Raw genomic sequence first — 26,000 nt, forward strand, 5'->3', positions numbered from 1 at the left:
GATAATAAAATCTAGCTCAGCCAAAACGTAGAACTTAAGCACTGTATTTAACTACTTGATGTACTTTCAATTCATTGTCCTTTAAACTATCGATTTGATTGGTCTAGACGAGAGGGTAACATTAAAAAGAAATGGTCAACCTCTCAGCCATAAGAGTAAATTTTCACCCTCGTATCAGCAAATTAAAAGATGGAGTTTTTACGTGAAGTATAATAAAATTTAATAAGTCATTCTATTTATTTGTTAGTGCATAAGTAATTTAGCTCATGTGATACATTAGGAGTAGAATAAAGGTTTTCCCAAGGTATGATAACTATATGTCTTACCTATATATGAGTATTGTTTTAGATGTGATTAATCCTGACAAACAATATCGTAAAAATCAATATTTTCATATATTTCCTCATTTGCGTCAATGCATTGTTGTAAATATAATGAAATTTGATGCGACAGTCATACAAGCGAGAGGTGTAGCGCTATAAAATCAGCTAAACCCACCATTTTCTACATCTAAAAATGCCTTTATCAAGTCAGGAATGTGACAAATGTTGTCCATTAGTTTGATGTGTTTTATTATTTGATTTTGCAATTAGATTAAGGACTTTCCGTTTTGAATTTTCGTCGGAGTTCAGAATTTTTGTAATTTGACTTTTGGCCTGTACCGCCATTGTTTACAGCGATTACTTTCTTTCAGCAAGCGCTCTATTAATTGACTTTGAAATATACATTCAATGCATGCATCCGTAAATTAGTTGTATTGAACTATTTTGCTATTTGTGACGCTCAACTGCACTGTACTTGTAATAATTGACATCATTGCGCATGCACAATATCACTATTTCATTTCCATGTTAAAATTAAAAAAAATAATAATAAATTTATATTACAGTTTCTTTATTTACTAACAAATCTATATACACTAATAAATCCATGTCATCTTGAGCATATTTTCAAAATATAAAGGTCAAGAAATAACTTAAGAATGAAATCATAAACAGTGCGTTTTTCGAACTGGTTGTCTATGTACTGGTTACACATGTACTTAATTTACAACCATAAATAAATGCAACAGTAGAATACCGCTGTTCAAAATTCATAAATCGATAGAGAGAAAAAAAACAAATCCGGGTTACAAACTAAAACTGAGGATAACGTATCAAATATAAGAGAACTACGATACAACAGAGACACTACACCGAAACGTAACACACATATATATAGTAACACATAAACAATGTGCCATATTTTTTTTAAATAATGAAAATAAAAATAATATGTAGGCATTGAATTCATTTTCAATACCCTATTATTCCAAACTTGCAGAATGACCAAAGAATTTTTTTTTACAAATTTATAGGTGGTTTCTCTTGTTTTTTAGAGAAAGATCAATATATGGAAAGCAGAAGAAGACGACAACGAATACTTCATCCATAAGATCAAAAATTCAAGCCTGATGTTTTTGACCCCTCAATCATTGAGCAATCATCTCACAGAAAAAGCAAAAACACCCATTTCAATATCTGAGTTCACATTGATCATACTCGATGAATGTCATCACACTATTGATAACAGTAATTATAACGAATTGATGGCATATTATAGAAAGGCTAAATACGGAAAAAAGCTGTCATCTTTGCCTCAGGTAATTTAGAATCAGAATACAACATTTGAAAAATAAAACTGATAAAATGTTCTTACCATTAACCACTTAACGTGTTTAAGAATGTTACCTTCATTGATACCAATTGCTTTTAATGATTGGTTTATTACTGTTTAAAATTAACAAATATCTTATGTTTTGAAGAAAAAAATCCACGTTATCTGAGGGTATGCAATGGTAGCATTTACATATGTGTAATCCCTTATTTTCAAACGGACTACTGAATCAACTTTCCATTTAAATTTGAGTTATTCAAACTCTATGCTTTTGGGAGTTTTCTTCTGCGTTTTAAATAATGTTAAGTTTCGTTCTTGCTAAAAAGTACAAATGATGGCTTAAAATGATGGATTTGAAGTTATAATCACACACATTAATGACTAGTTAAATTATTCTTATTTCAGACCCAGTCTACCTATAATTTATGTATAGTTGATTTCTTTTTTAAGATTTTGGGTTTGACAGCATCACCAGGCACAAAGAAGGCAAAAGATTTAAACTCTGCAAAACATCATTTACGTACTGTGATGACAAATTTAGCCGTTTCAAAACTGTCTATTGTAAAACGTAATGAAGAAGAACTTCTACAGTACACCGCTATTCCTGAAAAAGGTAAGACATTCATAGCTTTATATATAGTATGCGATCAACCCTGGCATTTTTACAGCTAGAACTTATAGCATGTTGATTGAACGATGTTTTATTTTTTTTATTTTTTTATAGTGTTTTAACGCCCCTGCTAAGCACCGCATTTAGGTTATTACGTGGCGGCAAGTTTTTATTGGTCGAGGAAGCCGGACTGCCCGGACAAAACCATCGACTTTCGATAGAAAAACTGACAATCCTAGGCAATTTAAATTGCAACTGCACCACCGGGGTTAGAACTAACAACCTCAGTGTTGCCTGGCTAGTAATTACAGTAGAAACTACTTACACCACTCCGCAACCGAGGCCCATTTGAACAATGTTGGAAAGCCTATTCAGTGTGAACTATAATTGAAATGGATAAATCGGACATACTGTAAAAATAGAAAATAGTTAATGAGTTCGTCTAACATCAGCATTATGATCTTTTTAATAAAAACTATGTACTATGTACTTAACATCACGTTTGACATAAAATAAGTTTTGCTGACGTCATTGTCAAATTTGATGGCGTCTCTTTTAGATGTATTTGTTTGAGTGTTTGAAATTTTAGCATATTGTGTTGTATGTCTGTACTTTATATTTGCACCATGTATTCTGCTTGTTCCAAATTACTGCCAAATTGACCTATTATCATGTCTATCAAATCTGTAAAAAACGGAACTCAACTTCTATCATACAATCAAGTGTGAGATTTTTCTCTTGCTATTAAACCAGGTTTGATCCACAATTTGTGTTAAGGAATGCCTGAACCAAGTCAAAAACACTGTTTTTTCCCACTTGTTCCGTTTAATGATTTGATTTTGATTTTTTATCAGTTCATAAAACCAGGTTCAACCCACAATTTGTTTATTCAAATATTCTGGACCAAGGAAAATAGCAATTATTATCTTATATTTCGTTTCTGTTTGTGTTGAATTTTCGTTTGTTTTTTTGTTGTACTTTAGTATTTCTGCTGTTTCCTTGATTTCCTCTTATATTTGATGTGTTTCCCTCAGTTTTAGTTTGTAACCCGGATTGTTTTCTCTCAATCGATTTCTGACTTTCGAACATCGCTATACTTCTGTTGCCTTTATTTGTGGATTAACACTTTTTGAGTATTCCTTGGAGTTCGGTAGTTTTGGTATTATTATAACTTTTTTATATTTGCTTGTTACCCGTGTGAAAACAAACCTTCGAAAACCTCCTTATTTCAGTCAAAATAGAAAATATCTGTAGCATATTTTATATGTAATTTATTAAAATAACATATTGAATATTTGACCGAATTAAGCAGTTTTAACGACAAATATTAAAAGATGAAATATCAAATATGTTCCTTACGTAGTAACTACAATCCCTTTCCCTTTCATGAATGTTACCGACCGAAAAAAGTAAAATGAAAAAAAATACTGAACTCCGAGGAAAATTCAATCGGAAAGTCCCTAAACACATGTCAAAATCAAATGACAAAACACATCAAACGGATGGACGACAACTGTCATGGACGAATGGAGAACTGTGATATTCCTGATTCCGAATTTGACTATTCACCGGAATTGTTATAACATAAGCAACACGACGGGTGCCACATGATGAGCAGAATCTGCTTACCCTTCCGGAGCACCAGAGATCACCCCTAGTTTTTGGCCGGGTTCATGTTGCTTATTCGCTAGTTTTCTATGTTGTGTCATTTGTTCTATTGTTTGTATGTGTGTCTTCTTTCATTTTAGCCATGGCGTTGTCAGTTTATTTTCGATTTATGTGTTTGACTGTCTCTCTGGTATCTTTCTTTACTCTTTTTTCCTTGAATATCAACGTATTTAATGTGTTAAACAATCATATTGTTTTATAATGCGTGCTACCGGATTATTAGTGTTAAATATGTAAAGAAAAACTGCGTACACTTTGGTGTGATTCTCGACAATCATATTTGTAGCATACTAATTTGTATATAAACATAAGGAGATGTGGTTTGATTGCCAATGAGAAAACTATTTACCAAAGCTCAAGTAAAGCGGATGTTATCAATTATGAGCAACCATGTGGCCTTCAACAAAATAATCAAATCCGTAAAGCCGGCTATACAAGGCCTCGACATGAAAAATCTGAATCAATTCATGTGAAAAACTAAAGGCCCGATTTAAAAAAAAAAAGTTTTTTGACAAAAGTGAACGTATAGTTACGTTTGTTCAAAATATTGGAAATACTGAGGATTGTCTTCTCCGAGAATTGATCTTATACCGCATTCCCACTAGGCCACGATCGCACTACGATCTGAAAAACTGCAAATTTTGATGATCGTAGTATGATCGTGTAGATCTCAGTTAAGTCGTATCACGGTCGTGGTGAGGTCTTCAAGATCGTGATGAACATGGGCAACTTTGAACATGTTCAAAACAATCGTGGTGCGGTCGTGGCGAAATCAGGTCGTAGAAGAAGCGTTGTGAGAGCGCAATAAGATCAAAGAAAGATCACAAAGGTCGCTGTACCATCGAGAGCGTAGAGAAAGCGTGATTCTATTCGGAGAAACTGCGCTACGATCTCATAGCGACGTTATTACGACCTCACTACGACTATCACGTTCTTATCGCGACCCAACTACGCTTCCACTACGACTATACCACGCTGTTCACGACCATAGTACGATTCTACGTGCCCTTGTCGTCCTCATCACACTCGTCTTACGACCTGACTACGAACGTTCATACTACGACCAATATTCTTATTGTCATTTTCAATTAAATCTCTCCAGGTTTTGTTTGTCTTTATGTAATTGGGACCTCCTGTCCATTTTCTCTAAGGACTCAACCATGCTTCTCGTTTTCATATATATTAGACCGTTGGTTTTTTCCCGTTTGAATGGTTTTACACTAGTAATTTTGGGGGCCCTTTTACCTGGCTGTTCGGTGTGAATCAATACTTCGTGATGAAGGCCGTACCTTGGCCTATAATGGTTTACTTTTAAAAGTTATTACTTGAATGGAGAGTTGTCTCATTGGACATTACACATCTTCCTATATCTATTGACAGATCTGTGTCATTTCTGCTACAGTTCACTAAAATATCGTCATTTCAGCTTTATGGACCAGTAATAGTCTATAAAAAAGAAGATGTGGTATGATTGCCAATTAGACAACTGTCCACAAGAGACATTAAGAACTATAGGTCAACGTATGGCCTTCAACAATGAGCAAAGCCCATATCGCATAGTCAGCTATGAAAGGCCAGTTAAGACAATGTAAAACAATTCAAACGAGAAAACTAACGGCTATTTATAAAAAAAAATGAACGAAAAACAAATATGTAACACATAAAAAAAAACGGCAACCACAGAATTACAGGCTCCTGATAGATAATAGGTTGTAAATTAGGTTGGATTGGTCGGTCCGAAATGTCTACTTAATCAAGATTCGTTACTATCAGAGCTCCCTCTGCCTCTACAACAACCCCCACACCAACGTGTTCTAGTGAACGTAGTATAATCGTGGTAAGAACGTGCTATAATCGTTGTAGAAGCGTGGTAAGATCGTGTTGCAATCGTATAACTCGTGGTATGGTCGTAGTGAGAACGTGATGAGCGTAGAAAGATCTTGATAAGCGTAGTAAGTTCGCAGAATAAGCTCAGTGAGAACGTGGTATAATCGTAGTGGGATCGTTGTAGAAGTCTAGTGAGGACGTAGAAGCATCGTGAAAGTAGTTATCAAAGGTACCAGGATTATAATTTTGTACGCCAGACGCGCGTTTCGTCTACATAAGACTCATCAGTGACGCTCATATCATAATATTTATAAAGCCAAACAAGTACAAAGTTGAAGAGCATTGAGGATCCAAAATTCCAAAAAGTTGTGCCATATACGGCTAAGGTAATCTATGCCTGGAATAAGAAAATCCTTAGTTTTTTTTCAAAAATTTAAAGTTTGGGAAGCAGGAAATTTATAAAAATGACCACATTATTGATATTCATGTCAACACCGAAAGCAACGAAAATTTACATTTTCATGCCGCTCATACTTCGACCTCACAACGATCTGAATTAATTTTAGATCGCGGTGAGCTTGGTGCGATCGTGGTCTAGTGGGACTGGGGCTTTACATTTTCATAATTTATTTATTTGGAATACAAAATGACACATTTGATGAAATCTTGTACTTATTTTAACTTAATTCTTTTAGTATTTATAAGGTCCAATCCACGCCAAGACGATCTGTTGAAAAATATTATCATACTTGCAATGGACTATGTGGAAAGCATGTTCAATTGTCGAAAAGGTATATATCTTTTTTTTTATATATAATGAGCTATTTTGCAATTTCATATACGATATTTGTTATCGATATCAGTACAAGTAAGAATGGTTTGACCGCAAAAATCCCGATATTTTTAGCTGCATTGTGAGCAGTGGCGTAGCTAGGCTATTTTCAAGTGTACGCCCCCAACATCGACGAGGGGTTTGAGGGTAACAATCGGATCTAGGTTATGACACCTGTAAGTAGTAGGTTCGAGGAGGAGAAGGCCAATTTGTTATTAAAATCTAATCAATACATGTTGACACTTTTTTTTTATGGGTAATGTATAATTCATTGTATTGATTTTGAATGTAATTGTCATTGGTGTTAGAGAAAATATCCCAACCAGTTACTTTAAAATATGTTGAAAAGGAACCATGGTGTAAAGCAAATACACAACTAAAACCATTGTCTTACAAATGTCGTTAATGGATATGAAATGATTAATTTGCATAGATGTTTTGGTGCATTATTAAATTTCGTAAAGGGTTCTGTTGAACCATGGTTCTAGGCTGTGATTACCGCTTCCCTGCGAAAATGGAATCAATTGATCAGTCCATTACAGTATTCAAAATAATAAAGCATTTTCTTTAGATATTTTTTATACTTGATCTGGAATATATTAACTTCCGAGTTTCATGACAATATCTGAATGCTTTCAAACTTTTCATGTGAAAATAATTATCTCAGACCGTCTGTTAGTTTCTGAAAGATCAGTCCGAATATCATTTGAAAAATGAAAAAAAAACAATATACTGTTGCAAAATGTTGCATCAGACATTAATCACAAAAACCTTCTGTCAAAGTTTCATAAAGTTCGATGAATGTTTGACAATGTTTGAAGTGTAACAAACTATCACCACAGATTGTATCTACTTGTTAGCTGCGAAAAAGAAAGTTTTACCAGTAAAATACGGGAAAATTTAAAAATATAAAGTTCCCATTCGGCTCTGGATATTCCTGAGAATTAACAGCTTCTGTCCAATTTCGTAAAATGTCACGAAGGTTTGACAAAATTATTGATATTCAAAAAATACTTGACCATATATTGAACAAAAAGTTGACGCTGCCCAGAGAAATGTAAGTTCGCTTTTTCTTTCTTTTTTCGTCATAAATGTCGCAGTCTCGGCTAAAATCCAAAGCATATATCAAATCTTAGCTGATTATAAATTGTTTTACACAGAAGGAAAGTAAAAAGAATTCCCTGGACCCAATATATTCAGACTTTGACTGACATAGAATGAACAAAAATATAGTACGGTACCATTTGATCAAAAGTAAATTTCGTCATTTTTAGTCGCAATTACAATGTATTTAAAAAGATTAACAAGAATGATGTACTTCAAACAAGATCTTTTTAACTTATTGAGATTTAAATAATTGTTTTACCAAAATTTAATTGTACATGCACCCGGGTGTTTTGGCGTAAACATAGCTACGCGCCTGGTGAGTCTGTTAATTTGTCACGTCATGGTGTTATATAATCAATCTTCGTTACGTCTTGTTTGAAAGTGAATACTTCGAAACAAACCGTTTGTTTTGTGTTTAGTAAAAGGAAATACTTATAATTTCAAAATTTTGGTTTGGCATAATTTTGTATTCAACATGTTCAACATTTGTAAAAATTTTCTAGACACTATTTTAAATGAAACTGAAATGTAGACCATCCTTTTTGATTTTGTATTCGTACCTAAATACAATTCTGATCAGATCCCTATCCCGTACGTATTAATGTAACTCTAAATTCAATTATTGTGTTTACAAAATCTTCTATGAAATACTGGTTTAGTTTAAATACAGAATGTTTTTCTTTTTTATTTTTAGTCTCAAGCTTTTTTATCCAGCATATGAATGATTGTAAAGACTTGTATGATGCATTAAATAAACCACCAAAACAAAGGTCCGAAATCCGTTATATACAATGGATTGCAGAGACTAAAGATAAAGTTGAGCATGTATTACACAAAGACCCGAAAATACCACGGCTACTGCATGCATGTTTCAGACACTTAGAGGTACAGACTAGCATTAAGTGACATGTTATTATTTTATGTAAATAATTAAGACTTAATAATAAACGAAAACTGGTTACTATCATTGTCGGGTAATAACTGTTCATAGCAGTTCGATAATGTTTATGAAGGAGATACTGTCATACACATTTGAACTTTGCGAGTTTTATTAACACAATATGTAAAAATTTTGAAAAAATGTTTTTTATATTTTTGTGTAATTGTTCGGTGTACAGCTGTATGATAAAAATTGCATTATCCCTAATTTTTAAAAATCACTGAAATTTACTCGTCAACAAAATAAAAAAAAATAATTGTTCCATTGATTTTAAGAGAACTACATGCCCTATCTCAGCATCACCATTTACCAAGACAACATATTTTATTTCCTCAGACACAAACACGTACCCTTCATGTTGTTGCTATTTGCTGGGTGTTGCTTTTGTTCAAGTTTATAGTAGATATTTTTATGTTTTTACATGTAACCTGCGTTGTAACTCCTGGTGACAGTCTGATATCTGATTTAATCTGAAAATCATGTCTCATTGTGAATGAAAAATACATGTAACTGTTCGTATGCCAATGGTTTATCAACTAAAAGATGTGTTCTCGATAGACAAATGAAAGATACGAAATATATACATTTATATAAACCGAGTTAAAATGCAAATGTCTTTTAAGGTTCCTGTTGGACTTTGTTTATTTTATTCGTGAAATGCCCTTTTTACAATTGATTGTCTTACGTTGTATTTTGCTAAAACATTTTCTATTTTATTCTGGAATTTGGGTGTTTGATTATTACAATTCATTTGATACCTTTGTTATCTTTTCCAGCTTTACGCTGAATGTTTAGAAGTAAATTCATTGCTGGAGGTTGATCAAGTTTGTAATGTTATTACACAGGGATACGCAGATGAATCCGCTGCAAGTCAAAATGCAAAAACCGACGAAGAGACAGATATTGTCAATAAATTAAAAGGTAATACACGGCGTGAAATGTAAAAATTGTCTCTAGTCTGAAGAACGACTGCTATTCAAACATTAGATTCAAAAACAAATCTTAGATAACATTTGAATTGAAAGATAAATGAAAATTAAAAAATTGAGATGTGGTATGTTTGCCCAACTAAAAGTTTAAATCAAGTTGATGTACGCAATTAAAGGAAACCATACAGCTTTCAACAATGAGGAAAAACCCATACCGAATACTGACTATAAAAGGGCCCCGACATAAAAGGTATTTAAAAATTCAATTGAAAAAACTAACGGTCTAATCTATAACAAAACAATTACTAATTTTAAACCAATTATTACAGACATCAACCATTAACAATAACTAAACTACAGTTTTCTGACTTTCAAAATTTCTGATGAGCATCTGTTTATTGCTTGTAGTCATCAACTGAAGCATTACAAAACGAATATAGTAGAAAAAAATGTATTTGATTTGATTTTGTTATTAATATTAAAACTGTAGCTTTTAAATATATGTTTTAAACAAAATTGAGAGTTAAGTTGTTTTAGCTATAGAATACTTTTATAAGTGACATGGGCATACATTGATTATACATAAAAAATTTGTTATTTTAGAAATATGTTTGGATATTGAGTATGACCGCTATTGAGACAACGATCCTTAGAGAAAAATAACGACAAAGTAAAAAAACGTACACCATGGTTTATGTATCATTCTAGCATGACGACCTTTAAGTGATTTGAGTACACACCCGTGGTAAAATATGAATATATTGCCTAAGGCTGTTCCGATCGTACTCCCACGTCGTATGTTTTTTTTTATGAATGAGGTACCCGACGTCATAAGCGATGACGTACGAATGTACACATTTAATTGGAAAATGCACGCTTGTGAAACCGAAAAATCATCACAAGGAAACGTAAACAAACGATGCTAAAATGAGTTATAAGCTATATTATTTTATACAGTCGTATAAGACATACAGTGGAGATCACTTCTAACCTCTCATTAGAACTGTCAGAATAATCTGTCATAGAACTGTTCTAACCTCTCCTAGAACAGTTCTATCCTTGAACTGTTCTAAGTAGAACTGTCAGAATCAGTTCTAGGTAGAACTGGCAGGATCAGTTCTAGAGTAGAACTGTCTAAAACTGTGCTAGGTAGAACTGTCAAAATCAGTTCTAACCGTAGAACTGTCAGCAGAACTGACTAAACCAGTCAGGACTGTAGAACAGTTCTAAATGACGTCACTGCAGTAAGGGCACTTTAGAATTTAGAAGAAAAAAATCACTTCCAATTACTTTGCTACGTAATAGCAAATGTTCTATATTTTTTACTGATCAAACGTTACATGTACAAATATCGAAGTGGATAGAAGGTTATCCAACTCATCGGAGAAATATGTTTATAAGATTGCATACGGAAACATCATTCTTTACGTTTCATCGTTCCCCTTTTTTAACAGTCTCTTCCTAAACATAACTGCATTTAATTCATGGAATTTTATCGTAATTTACCTTGTTTGCCTTGGATTTACATTCATTTAAGATTCTGTTTTGACAAATGTTCAAATAAAAATTGTACAGTAAATGAATTATGGGATATTAATGAAAAACGTGTTGTATAACGTAAAAAAAACTATATACATTTGCACCATCTTGTCAATTTAGCCAGACTAATATATAACGATTATTAATGATATCTGGAAGTCTGGAACTCAGAAAAATATACTCGATCTGAACATGAATGCAACATTTGCCCCTGGACGTTCGGATATTAACAAAATCATGCATTTTTCTTTGCCTTCTTCAAATTATATGAACAGTATACTTTTCCAAGAAGAGAACTTCTCATACATGTACTTTTTATTTTAAAAGTATATGAATCAGTCATGTGAGTGTTGGATGATGCCGTTAAATAGTTTTATTTAAAAAAAACAAAAACATCACAAACTACTGACTTAAAAATTCACATTAGTGACGGTTCATTATTATGGATACAGAGAGGAAATAACAGCGCGCTAAATTTTTAGATATGGTATAAATACACCTTATCGCTATTTTTCTGCCATTACTAGATATCACACAGGTTCCCGTAAAATTTTTGACGTCATAATACAAAATATCTGACACCACAATGAAAAAGTGATTGTTGTATGCTTCAAAAGTTCAAGAGGCCGGATTGAATTGTATAATTCAAATGACGCTATATATATATATTAAGATTTACATAATTGCGGCTATATATATATTAAGATTTCCATAATTCAACCACTGTTAGCCAGGATTAGCGATAAGGTGTATTGGGTTCCAAAGTTGATGTAATTTTTATCATACGATCAGTCCTGACATAGAAATATTGGTTTACAATGAGGCCATATATGTTTACATGATAAAGTGTAAATAAGTTCAGTTTTGGTTGATGTGGTCAAATAATTTTGTTAAAACGACTCAGTCTGATATATCGAAACTACTGAAATTTGTTTACAATTCAATATTTTGAATAAAAAGAGGACTTACTGGTACTCTAAATTGATGTGGAAATTTTTTTGTAACCAATGTGTTCCAATATTGCTGTCATTTGAATTATACAATTCAATCCATCGTGATATGTAACTATAAGTAATTTACTATGCGGCTATATATATATTAAGATTTACATAATAAAGTGTAAATATGGTCAGTTTTGGTTGATGCTGTCACATATGGTCAGTTTTGGTTGATGCTGTCAAATATGGTCAGTTTTGGTTGATGTGGACAAATAATTTTGTTATATGAGTCAGTCTGAGATATCAAAATTACTGAGATTAGTTTACGATTCAAAATTTTAATTAAAAAGAGGACCTGCTGGCACTATAAACTGATGCGAGCATAATTTTGTTTTCCAATATTGCTTTCATTTATATTAAACAATCCATCCTGATATAAAAATATAAGTCATTTACTTTGCGGCTATTAAGATTTACATCATCAGTCAGGGGCATTACTTAAACAAGTAATTTTTTTAAGTTACCTATATAAGTAATTTTTGTTTTTGAAAATAAAAAAATTACTTAATAGAGTTATTTTAAATTTCAATAAAACATAGACTAAATGTAGTTTTGATTAATTTTTACATAATTTCATATCATAAAGTTAAGAATTTATTATATTTGAAAGGATTATAGAGATGAAGGGTTACTTTAAAAATTTTGACAAAAATATTACTCGAATAAGTTATTTGATACATTTTTAATAAAATTAGTATTAAAACTTATTTAAGGAACATGTGTACTTGGTTTGGGTTACAAATTATAAACAACTTCAAGTCTTAATAAATTCACAAGTATCTATCTATTCATATCAGTCTACCTTCAAGATTTTGGAGGAAAATGATAATTTAATTGTCCCAAGATACCAATCTTTGACCAAGAAGCGTCGGTATGAAAGATAAGTGCGTCAGAAAGTTAATTAGTGTTTCAGAAGGATTAGATTTAATATGTCAGGGGAAAAATAACCAGATGACTGTGAAAAATTGTTAAACCTAGTAAAATCTGTATTATTGGACACCTATAAAAATATTATTCAGAAAAGTTACTTATATAAGTAATATTTAAAATAGCCTCGTTTTCAACATTACTTGAATAGGTAATTTTAATTGTTACTTGTTTAAGTAATGCCCCTGACTGATCATGTACATAATAAAGTGCAAATATGGTCAGTTTTGGTTGATGCGGACAAATAATTTTGTTATACCAGTCAGTCTGATGAATGAAAACTACTAATATTTGTTTATGATGCAATATTTTGAATAAAAAAAGTACATCCTGGCACTCTAAATTGACAAAAATGATTGATGCAAACGAAATAAGGTAGCATTGTGTTCCAATATTTCTATCATTTGTATTATCATGACTAAACAGTTAACATCCTTTGGTTTTCGTTGTCTACGAATATAGTCCCTAGTGTAAACAGTGTATAACTTGCATATTTTATTTGATACACTTTCCCAATTTATTTCTTGATATTAAATGCATGAAATATTAAGTAGGGGGTGTAATTACATGTTAAAAAAATTTGGGTGCTGAATCTTTATGTTAAGTAGTGATTTTGTCCAGTTCAAAAAGGTCAAATTTTATCACGTCTTAAGCTTTCAAACTGACTTTTACACCCCCTTAACACAGAATTGTCAATATTTTGAGTTAGAGCTGGTAGAAGTTTCTATAATTCTGATATTATTTGTCTCACTGGTAGTACACTACACTGTAAAAAATCTTTTTGAGAAAGAGCAGGTGTGATTTTTTTAATTTGAATTTACTACTAACGGCCTAATTTATGTACAAAAAATGAAAGAAAAACAAATAATTTATGTAACACTGTCCCGACTTGGAACAGGCACATACATGCAGAATATGGCGGGGTTAAAGATGTTCTCTAGCTTGCCAATTATAAATCTGAAATAAAACCGGCAAAATAGCAAAACTCTCATATAATATTAATCGCTATTTTGCTGAAGCCTTCATATTTAGACAAAGAGTTCTTGAAACTTATAAATCAATTCTAGCCGTAGAATTTATAAATCAATTCTAGCCGTATAATTTGAAATCAATTCTAACCGTAGAACTGTTCTAGAAGTAGAACTGACCAAAGATTTGGTCAGTTCTAGCTAGAACTGTCTAAAACTGTTCTAGGGTAGAGCTGTCAGGATCAGTTCTAGGTAGAACTGTCCAAATCAGTTCTATGTAGAACTGACCAAATCAGTTATAGGTTAGAACTGACTAAAAGGTGTCAGGCTGACAGTTCTACGTACTGTCCTAGAACAGTTCTCCTGACAGATTCTGATAGATTTAATGAGAGGTTAGAAGTGATCTCCACTGTTTAAATAATTTATCAATTAAATTCATTCAAAACTATCTAAATACGTTATTGTAAACAGTTTAAGCATGTCACTAATTCAGTTTGCTCCGTTCTTTTACGCCAATTAAATAGTGCGTTTATCTATTTGAACGGCAAATATTTGCCTCTACCTAGAGTGCTTCGATCCAAAAGAATTACCGTATTTGTCCTATTAGAATCAAAATAATTCATGGGGGCTTGAATATATCGTGATTTTACCACGGGTTGTCCCTTTATGTCGACAGTTTACTTAATTTTAATATACTTTGTTTCTATTAAATGACAGAGGTGTTTGTTGATATACGGGAGATTGGAAGAAAACTTGAAAAAAATCCTGATGTTAAAGCAGTAATTGAATTACTAGATAGTGAATATCAAAAATGCAAAGAGGACTCCAGATTCTTAATATTTGTTAAAACTAGAGCAACAGCAAGGGCACTCGTAGATGAATTACCGGATTATCTCAGAAGTACTTACCTGACTGGATCACACAAATGTATAGATGAAGACGGTAACATATACTTTATGTTTCTATAATCAATAAATGAACAAAATGGTTAGCTCTATTAAAGCAATATACATGTATTGACCTGCTATGGCGTCATTTGGTTTTCAAATTCCTAACATAGAGGGTTTTCCGCTTGCATGTGCATAGTTATTTTTAAAGCATAACTATGTTCAGTAAGTATATTGATGATATATACAAGCACGATTATGGGTGTAGGGAGTGTTGTTTGTTCTGCTTTTAAATGTGCTTGCAATAACAGTACAAGGGTTCACTGCAGTCAAAAATACAATAGAGTAGACAAAAATATAACAATATAATTTAAACCAAAATCACCCCAAAAAAACGTTTGGTGAAGAAAGCTATCAAAGTAGACAAATGCAATTTTAAAAATGTACACTGCAAAAGTACCGTTGGATTATCTTTTTTTTAAACCAAGTTTTAAGTTTTCAAGTTTTTTATTTCTCAAAGACCCTAACAGGGGAATGTGAACAATAACAAATACTACATAAGTATTCATAATATAACAAAATAACAAAGTATCAAAGTAATGCAGTGAACATTATAAACATTCATTAACATATATACATTTGAAAAAGTAATGCATTTAAAGAAAGACAGTAAACTTCAAATGGACATATTAATGGTTGAAAATATTAGTTTAATTAACAACAGGTAGTACAATTTTACAAAATTTTGCAATTTTAATAACAACATTGTAAGAGTCAGAATTAAATAATTCATAAAATTTGTCAGTATTATGGTTGGTATAAGATTACAAGGTAATAAAGATTTCCTTTCATAACCAGATTAACACCAAATTAATGAGCATGATATACTTAATAATAACTTAATAATGAGTATTTTTCAGCTAGTATTGATGGATTATAAAAGGAGTATTTTCAAAAACAATAATGCAAGATTGTAACGTTATAACAGTATCGGTCGTCTTAGGAGTACGCAATTTCAAAATTAATTATCCCCAAATTGCAGCGATAACTAGTTCACTAATTCATAACGTGGGCAGATATTAAATCAAAATAGAGCAGTTCAAGATCACTGAAGAGTGATAGGACACACATCAATTTTCCAGTCAAAAACATTACATACGGATGATGCATTTCCGTAATCACCATGAAAGCCACTAATACTGGTATCCTATATATGTTAGCGCAGACTTTCTGCAACGGGTTTGCCAACTCTTAATATATGACCAGTTTAGACATCCAGTAACTGCCTTTTTGTTATTTTTTTTTTTTTTTGTGGTCAATTTTTATGGATCGGGGTAAACTTACATTTGTTTGGACATATGATTATATGGTTTTGCAAGATTCTGTATATAATTCTATAGATAAACTTTACTTCACTTAACTTTTACATAGTACATTGTACATGGTTCTTCTCTATAACAACGTACGAAATTCCAGGAATTACAACGTATCAACAGTATGTACATATGCACTTGCACATGTAGATTAATGTCATACATTAAGATCTTGGCTCTTGAGGAATGCGAAGACGAATTTGGTTCAGCAATGATTCGTGCTTTCATTCAAAAAGATATGAGAGACAATCATTTGCTTCATCCCGGTGCAAGTAATACATTGTAAAAATGAATATTGTTGCTGATCTTTATAAATAATATTAATCTATAATCGAACAAGCTGTGACTACTAGTCATTTTAAGAAGACAACTTATTTTCATGTTCACTTTTTTTTCTTCTTCTGATGTACAATGCAATCATCCATAATCAGTCTGACAACTTCTGAAAACAAAGCTTTATAATTTGGCACAGATACGCAATTCAGTGGGCGGTAATAGTAGCTTATCATTTTTCTTAATTCCTCTGCTCATATCATTAACTTGGATAATATGGTGGCACGTTTTGAAGCTGAGATATCGACACATTTGGGTAGGATTTCAGTTTCATTTTCCCGTAAATTAGCACATCCCGAAAACCTTTGATGATTCGGCTCATCGACAAAAAATCCCTTTTTTCAAACATTTAGTTCAATGAAAACCTTTTATTTGCATAAATTTAATAACACAGTTTTTACACATTTATTATTTGGTTCTCTGCTATCCGAATCAGCTAAATGATTTAGCTCAGTCACTTGTTAAAAATTGAATTTTGCCCAATATATCTCCACACGGAGATCTTGGTGCACAAGTTTTGTGTTCTTAAATTTGAGGCATACTAGGGAAATAGACCCATACTCGCAGAGCGGTTTGTGTTCGTACCGGCAGACAAGGCAGCAAATAATGTAGTGGTGGTGTGACGCATATACTACACGAAAGTTCTTCAAAACGAAATTATCAATTCCTCAACATTCAGGTCAGTGCGCACCACAGAGAGTCAAATCGTTAACAAGCATACCACTGCCACTGCCCAGCTTAAAGCATCTTCCGAACATTTGAAAGTCCCTACCATGTACTGGTTACCGAAATTACACAAAAAACCATTTAAATTCCGTTTCATCTCCGCTTCCAGTAAGTGTTCTACTACTAATCTATCAGTGCTTCTAACCACCTCCCTTACTACTATCAAAGAACTGGTTATTAACTTTTGTAATAAAGCTTATGAAAATAATGGTATTAATTATTTTTGGAGTGTTAAAAATTCTTTAGAGGTTTTAGATAAAATACATGCTTTCAATGGTCCTTACAATTCTGTTGACAGTTATGATTTTTCTACTCTGTACACTACACTTCCACACAATCTTATAAAGAAAAAGTTTTTGTATTTGATAAAATGGTCTTTCGAAAAATCTCATTGTAATTTTATTTGCTGTAACTAGTTTAAGGCCTTTTTCTGTAACGAAAAAGGAAAGTATGCTAGATACACTTACTGGAAATGTGAGGATATGATTGAAGCTTTAAACTTTCTGCTTGATAACATTTATGTACGTTTCGGCGATAAAGTGTATCGTCAGGTGGTAGGTATTCCTATGGGCACCAACTGTGCCCTTTTAATAGCAGATTTATTTCTATATTGCTATGAATCTCAGTTTATGACCAAACTCAGTAAAGACCCATCATTGTTACATTTGGTTGATACATTCAAAAATACCTACCGTTATCTGGATGATATTTTTTCGTTGAATAATCCAGAGTTTTCTAAATATACTTCAGAAATTTACCCAAACGAACTTACTTTAACTAAATCTAACATAAACAGCAGCAGTTGTCCTTTTCTAGATTTAGACATTTCAATTTCAAACGGGGAAACTTCACACTAAAATTTACGACAAAAGAGACGATTTTTCATTTCCCACGGTGGGTATGGTTGTCCTGCGAGAGAACGTACTGTGCTGGTGATTTGGTCCTGACGGGTGCTGGTGGGTCCTGATTCTGTGCTGGTGGGTCCTGATTCTGTGCTGGTGGGTTTGTTTACATTGTATCAGAACGGCAATAAAACGACTGTTTTGTTGCTTAATTTTTCTCTGATGCGTCATAAGTACCATGCAAAGTATATTACAACAATATAAAATGCAAAAGTCGTGCAAGTTCGTTGAACGGAATTGTCCTGACGATGTGCTGGTGATAAGAAAAACGGTCCTGGTTCTGTGCTCCTATGTCCTGGTTCTGTGCCTTTATATTTTAGTTAAAAGTGGTAAATATTCAGTCAAGATCATTGATGCTGTACTGTTATTGACTACTAGTAATTAACTGTTGTCTGCTTTCTTGAAATTGACATTGTTATGAATCTGTTTACTGTTATTATGAGAGAAAAAAAAAACCTATTTTTTATTCTTTTTATAATTAACTGTGATTTTATTTATTGGCCTGTTAATGGAACCCTTCTTGCCCCCTTTTAAGATAAGAAAATATGTTTACGATTTTCGGGATTACGATCATTTTGCAAGATCGCCAAAATACGTTGTAATTTATACAATACTTATATAAAGTAGATGATGTTGTATGTTTGTTGTCAATGGACAAATTTCCATAAGAAACCAAAGAAAGTATGTGTTAACAACCATACGTCATTGTACGACCTTCAACAATAACCCATAAAATAAAAATGTAAAAGGTTTTGTATAAAAATGGAGAGCAAAAATATAGAAGAAAGGACTTTGTGAGCGTTTGAATCATATGTCTTTAGCAGCTTAAAACACATTTGTTTGTGAAAAATTGAGTGCTGACTATAAGAATGACAATAGTATTGCGGGTTTGTTTGTTTGGTTTTTTTTGGGGGGAAGGGGGATAAGTTAGAGCGAGGTTACAGTGAAAGTGTTAAGCTTGGAATAGTTTCCCGTAAGATTTTAAAGTTGTATTTTAAAAGAAAAATGTATCTTACATCTATTAAGAATCACTTGCTGTATCTGTAAGATTTTTTCAACATATTTTTTTTGTCTGAACGGTTATCAGGTATTTTTTTTCGAAAGTTCGATAGAACACTAAAAAAAAATCACTATTGTATGAAAGGGCAGACTAGAATATGTCAGAGAATATGTCAGAGAATGAAGACGAGATAACCTAGAGAACATTAACAAAACTAAGATTTCTTAGCTTTTTCATTTCAAAATTCCAAAATAAATAAATATTTTTGATAAAGAATTACAGGGGAGGAAGTGAACAATGTGTCCTACTTTTCTATTTTTAAATATTTTTATGAATAAAAAATCAAATGTGCCTTAATTATGATTGAAAATGAGTAAATGGAAAAACTACCAAACTAAAATACATTTTTATTTTAATATTGGTAATATCACTAAGCTTTTAAGTTTTGTGTTTCAAACACACCATCTCTGTAGTAATGACTCCTTATTAAGATATTTCACATCTCCATTTTTTTTCTGCATTTTTTTATATTGTGAATTCTTAGTATTATTATATTAAAATGTAGACTTAATTTATAATTAAAAAAACTGAATCTAAAGCCAGATAAATCAAACATTTTTGTTTCTATCTATCCGTTTTCAGGACTTTAACAATCAACGTAAACACGCCTGGAAAGTAAAATGCGTACTCGGCTGTCTGTAATCGACCATTTTTAGACACCCTCCTAAAAAACAAGCCGGGGTGGGGGTTCAGAGATTCAAATTAAGTACTTAGATCAATATTTTATATTTTCGTGTATGGTTTATCACCCCCTCCTGTGGCCTGTCAATTACGAAAATGTGCAAACTGCAATAGTATCAAAACAGCACAGACAATGAATAATAGAGATATAATTTTGTACATATACATGTATCAAGGGGAAACTTCTTGCAAAGCATTATTATTTATAGTTCATTATTGTATTTAGTAGAAAAAAAGAATTTGGTGAAAATAAAATCACTATTTTTGTAGAAAATTCACAGACCTTTGTACAGAAATTTTTGTTATGTTTAGCATGGGATCATCACAAGGGTACATTATCCTTAAAAATCTATTTAAAAGTATTTGAAACTATATTATAACGTTTGCTTTGTTAATTGTGCCTTCAATTTCAAAAATTAAAATATCTCGTAACTTCATACTACCAATTGAGTATAAAACAAGTAAATAAGTTTAAAAAAGAAATTCTTAGATTAAACACCTAGATTTAACTTTAAAAAGTCATAACAGTTTAAAACAATACAAATCTACACACACAAATAACTGGCTTAATTTCAACTGATTTTCAACCCGAATCGCTATAAGATCATATATAAGCTCAACTGTGTCGAGGGATCGTGTGAGGTTCATTTATTGTCTTGGTGTCCGTAATACAATGACCAAATGTTACCAAATGATTTTTTCAAGAGTGAATCTAGGAAAAACAATATTCATCAACAAACCAGACCACTGTCTGTTAAAATGAATTCGAGTTTTTAGTTACAGCCGATTCCATTGAGTATGTAGGCAAATGTTATATCTTTGGTTAGCTTGCTTGTTAGCTAAACCGTGAAGTCATTGTTAGGTAAGGTCTATACCCTCCTTTCGAATTAGCCTGGTCCTACAGACAGAAAGATGTGTCATTTGTCGGACTAGTCTACTCTTAAAGTAGGGTAGTTTACATAACCTAACAATGACTTTTCTGTTCAGCAAGCAAGATAACCAAAGATATTCCCTTTGTCTACACACTCATTGAAATCGGCTTTAATATTGCAAATGTTCAAGCAATTAGGGCAAAACTTACCGAGTAAAAAAAATCAAAATGTCTATCACCTTGCACATTTCAGAAAATTCAGATCAGATAACGAAACTGGGTCCAGCAACATTTATAAGCAATTTAAGATTTTGACCCTCACAGTTTCCATTCACCACAAATATTCTCGTTACAACGAATCAAATACCAGTTACAGCCTTTTGTTTATCTATTAATATATGTATACGGACAAAGTTATGAAAGGCAGCAGGGTCACCAGGGTGAGGAGTCCATGTCATCTGAAATAAATGCTAAGCATAGATCTAGAAAGCGGCAGATAATCATGGCATTAAAAAAACTCTCTTCTTTTCGACTTTTTTCGAACAAATTGACACATAAAATGAATTATATAGTATTATGGAATTTTTAACTTGTGTTCAATTCATTGGTTACAGCTTTTACTAGGATAACAGTCCTGTCAAGTATGAGCTGGGTAAAATATTTCAGAAAAGAAGATGGAAATGTGAAAGTTTCCGTGCGTCAGGTGCAACAGCATACGAACAGCTAACATGTCTCGTCAGGGTGGAAGCTTAAAAGTCCACGAAAATTTGGTTTAAAACCTTTATTCGTTCCAACAAAGATATTGTGATTTTGTTGAGGATTTAACCATCTACGACAACAAAATTTCTTTTTTTTTTAGAATTTACAGCTCTTCTATAAATATATGCAAAGCAAACCATGATTGATTAAATTGCTTGCTATGATTGTTTGGATGTTTGTAAACGACAGGTAAGTAGTCTGTTTACTATATACTACAATTTATTTGGAAAATAAACATTAACTTCAATTCCTGTCAGTTTGTATTTGTCCAATCAAATCCCAGTATGTATTGAAACTCCGCCTACCTATTGTTTGAAAACATCCAAGCAAACATAGCAAGCAAGTCAATCAAAGTTTTTTTTTTGCATGCTTTTATAGAAGAGCTGTACTATATAATGCAAGGAAGCGTTTAAGTCTTTCGCCAAAAAATACTATCAATTTCTTTTTGTCCTATGTAAACTTACGTACCATTTCCTTCCATTCATGATCATTAAATTGAACTGTAAAATATTGCTTGGTACCTTCTTAATTCCTTTATGAGTCTTATGTAAACATAATTATGACAATAACTGTTGTGAGAACAAGATTCACTGCACACTTTTAAAGTTCTGCTTCATCAAACATTAAAATGTGAACTTAAGTTTTGAGACTTTTTTAATCTACACGATTGGGATTTTTGTATATGAGAACACGGTTTATCTATTAGTTGAAAATGCGGCTTTGAACTAGCTTTCAGTACCTGCAAGCATTCGTTATTCAATAATGTGTGTCTTTGTGTTATTATTTTATGTAATAAATTGTTGTGTTGGTACACCACTGTAACAATGAAGGAGGAAATGAGGAGGGTTGGTTGGGTGGAAGTGGGGAGGGGTATGCGGAGCGCTAACAAACATGTCTATGCGGTATTGGCTTTGATCATTGTTGAAGCATCAATGTAAGGGGCATTTAAAATATCTTAATAAAACTATTCTTATTTTAGATACTATATATTGTTATCTGATATTGGACGAAAGATGTTGCCCTTTTATGTAATTATTTAATACAAGTTACGATCATTTCAAAACACATATTAAACAGCCAAATGGATGCACAAGAGCTAAAATAGGAGTCATAGATCCTATTGACAACAATTATCTGCCCAATTTTATTGATTTTGTAACATTTGTTTCAAATATGACCAACTTCTTATCCAAAATCACCAGCACCGTATCAGGACCCACCAGCACAATGACAGGACCCACCAGCACAGTATCAGGACATGAATAAATTGAGAAAATGCTAAATGTTAATAAATTGCAATGTTTTTTCACAAAATAGTTTTGTCGCGTGGATTACGGTATAGAAAGCGGACTCTATGAGCATTTTTGTTTTATTTTTTCAGTTCGAGATTTTCTGAAAATGAGCATTTCTGTGTTACGCTTACTGAAAAAGTTTAGAGGGTCAACTTTTTAATGGTTTACATATGAACCCATAAGAAACAAAATTGAAAAATCTCAACCGTTTTCTTCCATTTTGTATGAGTGAAAACGTCAAAAATCATTATTTTCGTCTTTGTTTACATTTTTTCATTGATCACCAGCACCCGTCAGGACCAAATCACCAGCACAGTACGTTCTCTCGCAGGACAACCATACCCACCGTGATTTCCTATTGTTAATTTTCCTTTTTTAGACGGCGATGTGCCTTTGGCTCCATCATACGGTGTTTATATATCGCAACTCGTTCGGTTTGCCCGTGTGTGTTCTGATGTCATAGATTTTAACGAACGTAATCAATGCATCACTGGTAAATTGTTGTGTCAGGGATTTCGATACCATAAATTACTTAAAACTTTTACTAAATTCTTTCATAGATACAAAGATTTGATTAGTAAATTTGGCTATACCTGTAGAAAGCTTATTAAAAAATGGTATTTCACATCCTAAATTCTATGGTAATATTGTACTTAAAGCGAGGAAATCACTATGTGATCCTTGTAAACTCATCGAACCTTTAAACAAACTTATAAGTAAGGGTTATCGTACCAATATTGTAATAGAATGAAATTCAAAACAGTGTAGCTGTGTTCATTGATTGACACATTAAAATCATCCATTGACTGGGACAATTTACAGTTTGTCTGTAACGACCACTGTTCACGAGACATTTTAAAAACTGTGGGGTCACCAAAGGTTTCTTAACGCCTTTAATTATAAAATAATTCGAAGAATTAATCAGGAATAACCTTTGTGTTTTGATTTATATAATTGATATAAATCAAAATATCGTGTTATTTCTGATTAATTTTTCGAATTACTTTATTTAGGTTTTGAGAACCTTTGGTGACCCCATAGTTTAAGTGTCTTTAAAAAGTACATAGTGAGCATTGGTCGTTACATACAAACGTTCACCTAAATTGTCCCAGTCAATGGATGATTTTAATGTGTCAATCAATGGCCACAGCTACACTGTTTTGAATTTCATTCTAAGATCTCTGAATATAGTTCACATTGGCACTAATATTGATATTGTCATTAGCAAATTAAAACATAACTAAATTTCATTATCTTTTGAGGCGAGATGTATAGAGACACAGACACGTTAACTTTTATTTCTATATAAGTCGCTCTTCACTATACTACTACCTGTCGATACATTTATTTTTGGCATTGCACAAGTCATGTCTTCTTTGACTATTAATGACGTTAAAATACTAAATCCCTGTGATGTGTTTTAGTCGATTTTAGTCTCTGATGCATGATTTTTTATTATTAATTGGTTTTGGCTTTTAACTAGCTGTCAGTAACTGCGAGTACTCTCAAATCGTATTTTCTTGTTAATTCGACCTGTTGATACTGTTTATAATGCTTTTTTGTTATTTTTTATTTATATGGATCTTGTCAGTACACCAGCTTTGATTATTTGTAATATCTTCAATTTTTCACTTATTAAATTCTTACAACATTTGTATAAACTTCAAGATTATAAAAAAACCGGTTTTTTTCTAAAGTAAACATTGATTGGTTAAATATTTCTCAGTCATGTCCTGTGTTTGAATTTGTTTGTTAGCTTTTTGGTCATGAATGTTTGTCTCTAATATTTAATTAACTGTGCATTTGTATTCAGATATCGCAGATCAAATTTATTCGTTCATTGTTTAATCATACGTTTTTTGATTGAGTTAAGTCTGCCAATTGATATTTTATCGTATGTTTTTCTTTGTTGTGATGTTATGCTATTGTTTCAGAAAAAGGGAGAAGGTTTGGATCCATTAAAACGTTTAATCCCGCTGCAAATGTTTGCACCTGTCCTAAGTCAGGAATCTGATGTACAGTAGTTGTCGTTTGTTTATGTAATATATACGTGTTTCTCGTTTCTCGTTTTGTTTATATAGATTAGACCGTTGGTTTTCCCGTTTGAATGGTTTTACACTAGTAATTTTGGGGCCCTTTATAGCTTGTTCGGTGTGAGCCAAGGCTCCGTGTTGAAGGCCGTACTTTAACCTATAATGGTTTACTTTTTAAATTGTTATTTGTATGGAGAGTTGTCTCATTGGCACTCACACCACATCTTCCTATATCCATGTGAGGGATATTTGTTAAATTTGATATATTAAGGCGACCGCGCGACTATCCTGGAAACAACTGCTATATTGACTAGTCATGTGATAGCAAGAAGTGTTTGAAACACCAACACTACTACCATGCCAAATTTAAAGTAATGTCTGATATTTGTTGATAAAAAAAATTTCGAGACGGCAAAAAACAGCCACATGCAAATAACAAGTGGTTTACGTTGCTCGAAAGTTGGATCATAATACCATGCGAAATTTGATTTGACCGTATATTAGTGATATATGTTGATTTCGATATAATATGGTGACCATCTTGGAAAAAGCCCTTATAAAGATGTTGAATTCACAGCTAAAATTGTATGAAACGCGCACAACTACAACCATGACAAATTTGATGCATTATCATAAAACCCATTTTTGTCACCGATCTGGAGGACAAAAATAAGCGTCAATCATTTATCAAAAAAGATTTGTGTTGCTTGTAAATCAGATTATAAAATAATACTGTTTACGATTTTAACACAACATTCTTTAAAGAATATTTTGGAAAACAGCTAAAAGAATCAAAGAAATAGTGTTGGAATTGTTTTCTCTGGACAGATAAGTTATGACCATCCGCAGGTTCATTTAAATGCTGTTATTTTATATTTGTAAATTAGTACCCCTAAAATATAAAAAAAAAACAATTATACTTAAAAGTTACTTCTACTATTTGTTCCTCTTTTCCGACATAGGTGTATTAAGTTTTGAACCTGACATCCTTTATTTAGTTTTATTTAGATTATTCTACACATTTTCTTTTAACCTTTACATAATTTCAAATCATATCTCCACTTTTCGCAATTATATCATTA

General features: G+C 32.2%; 1 protein-coding gene across 1 annotated transcript in view; it reads left to right on the plus strand.

The window, feature by feature from the left end:
- The window catches only part of LOC139488715 (antiviral innate immune response receptor RIG-I-like), a 37,806-nt gene that overhangs the window by 9,696 nt on the left and 2,110 nt on the right, over positions 1-26,000 (plus strand). The window contains exons 6-11 of the mRNA XM_071274535.1: positions 1,379-1,642; positions 2,107-2,269; positions 6,457-6,552; positions 8,395-8,585; positions 9,417-9,561; positions 14,719-14,943. Coding sequence (XP_071130636.1) covers positions 1,379-1,642; positions 2,107-2,269; positions 6,457-6,552; positions 8,395-8,585; positions 9,417-9,561; positions 14,719-14,943 — 1,084 coding nt within the window. The remainder of the gene's footprint in view (positions 1-1,378; positions 1,643-2,106; positions 2,270-6,456; positions 6,553-8,394; positions 8,586-9,416; positions 9,562-14,718; positions 14,944-26,000) is intronic.

This window comes from Mytilus edulis, chromosome 9 (assembly GCF_963676685.1).
Source record: "Mytilus edulis chromosome 9, xbMytEdul2.2, whole genome shotgun sequence".
Lineage (NCBI taxonomy): Eukaryota > Metazoa > Mollusca > Bivalvia > Mytilida > Mytilidae > Mytilus > Mytilus edulis.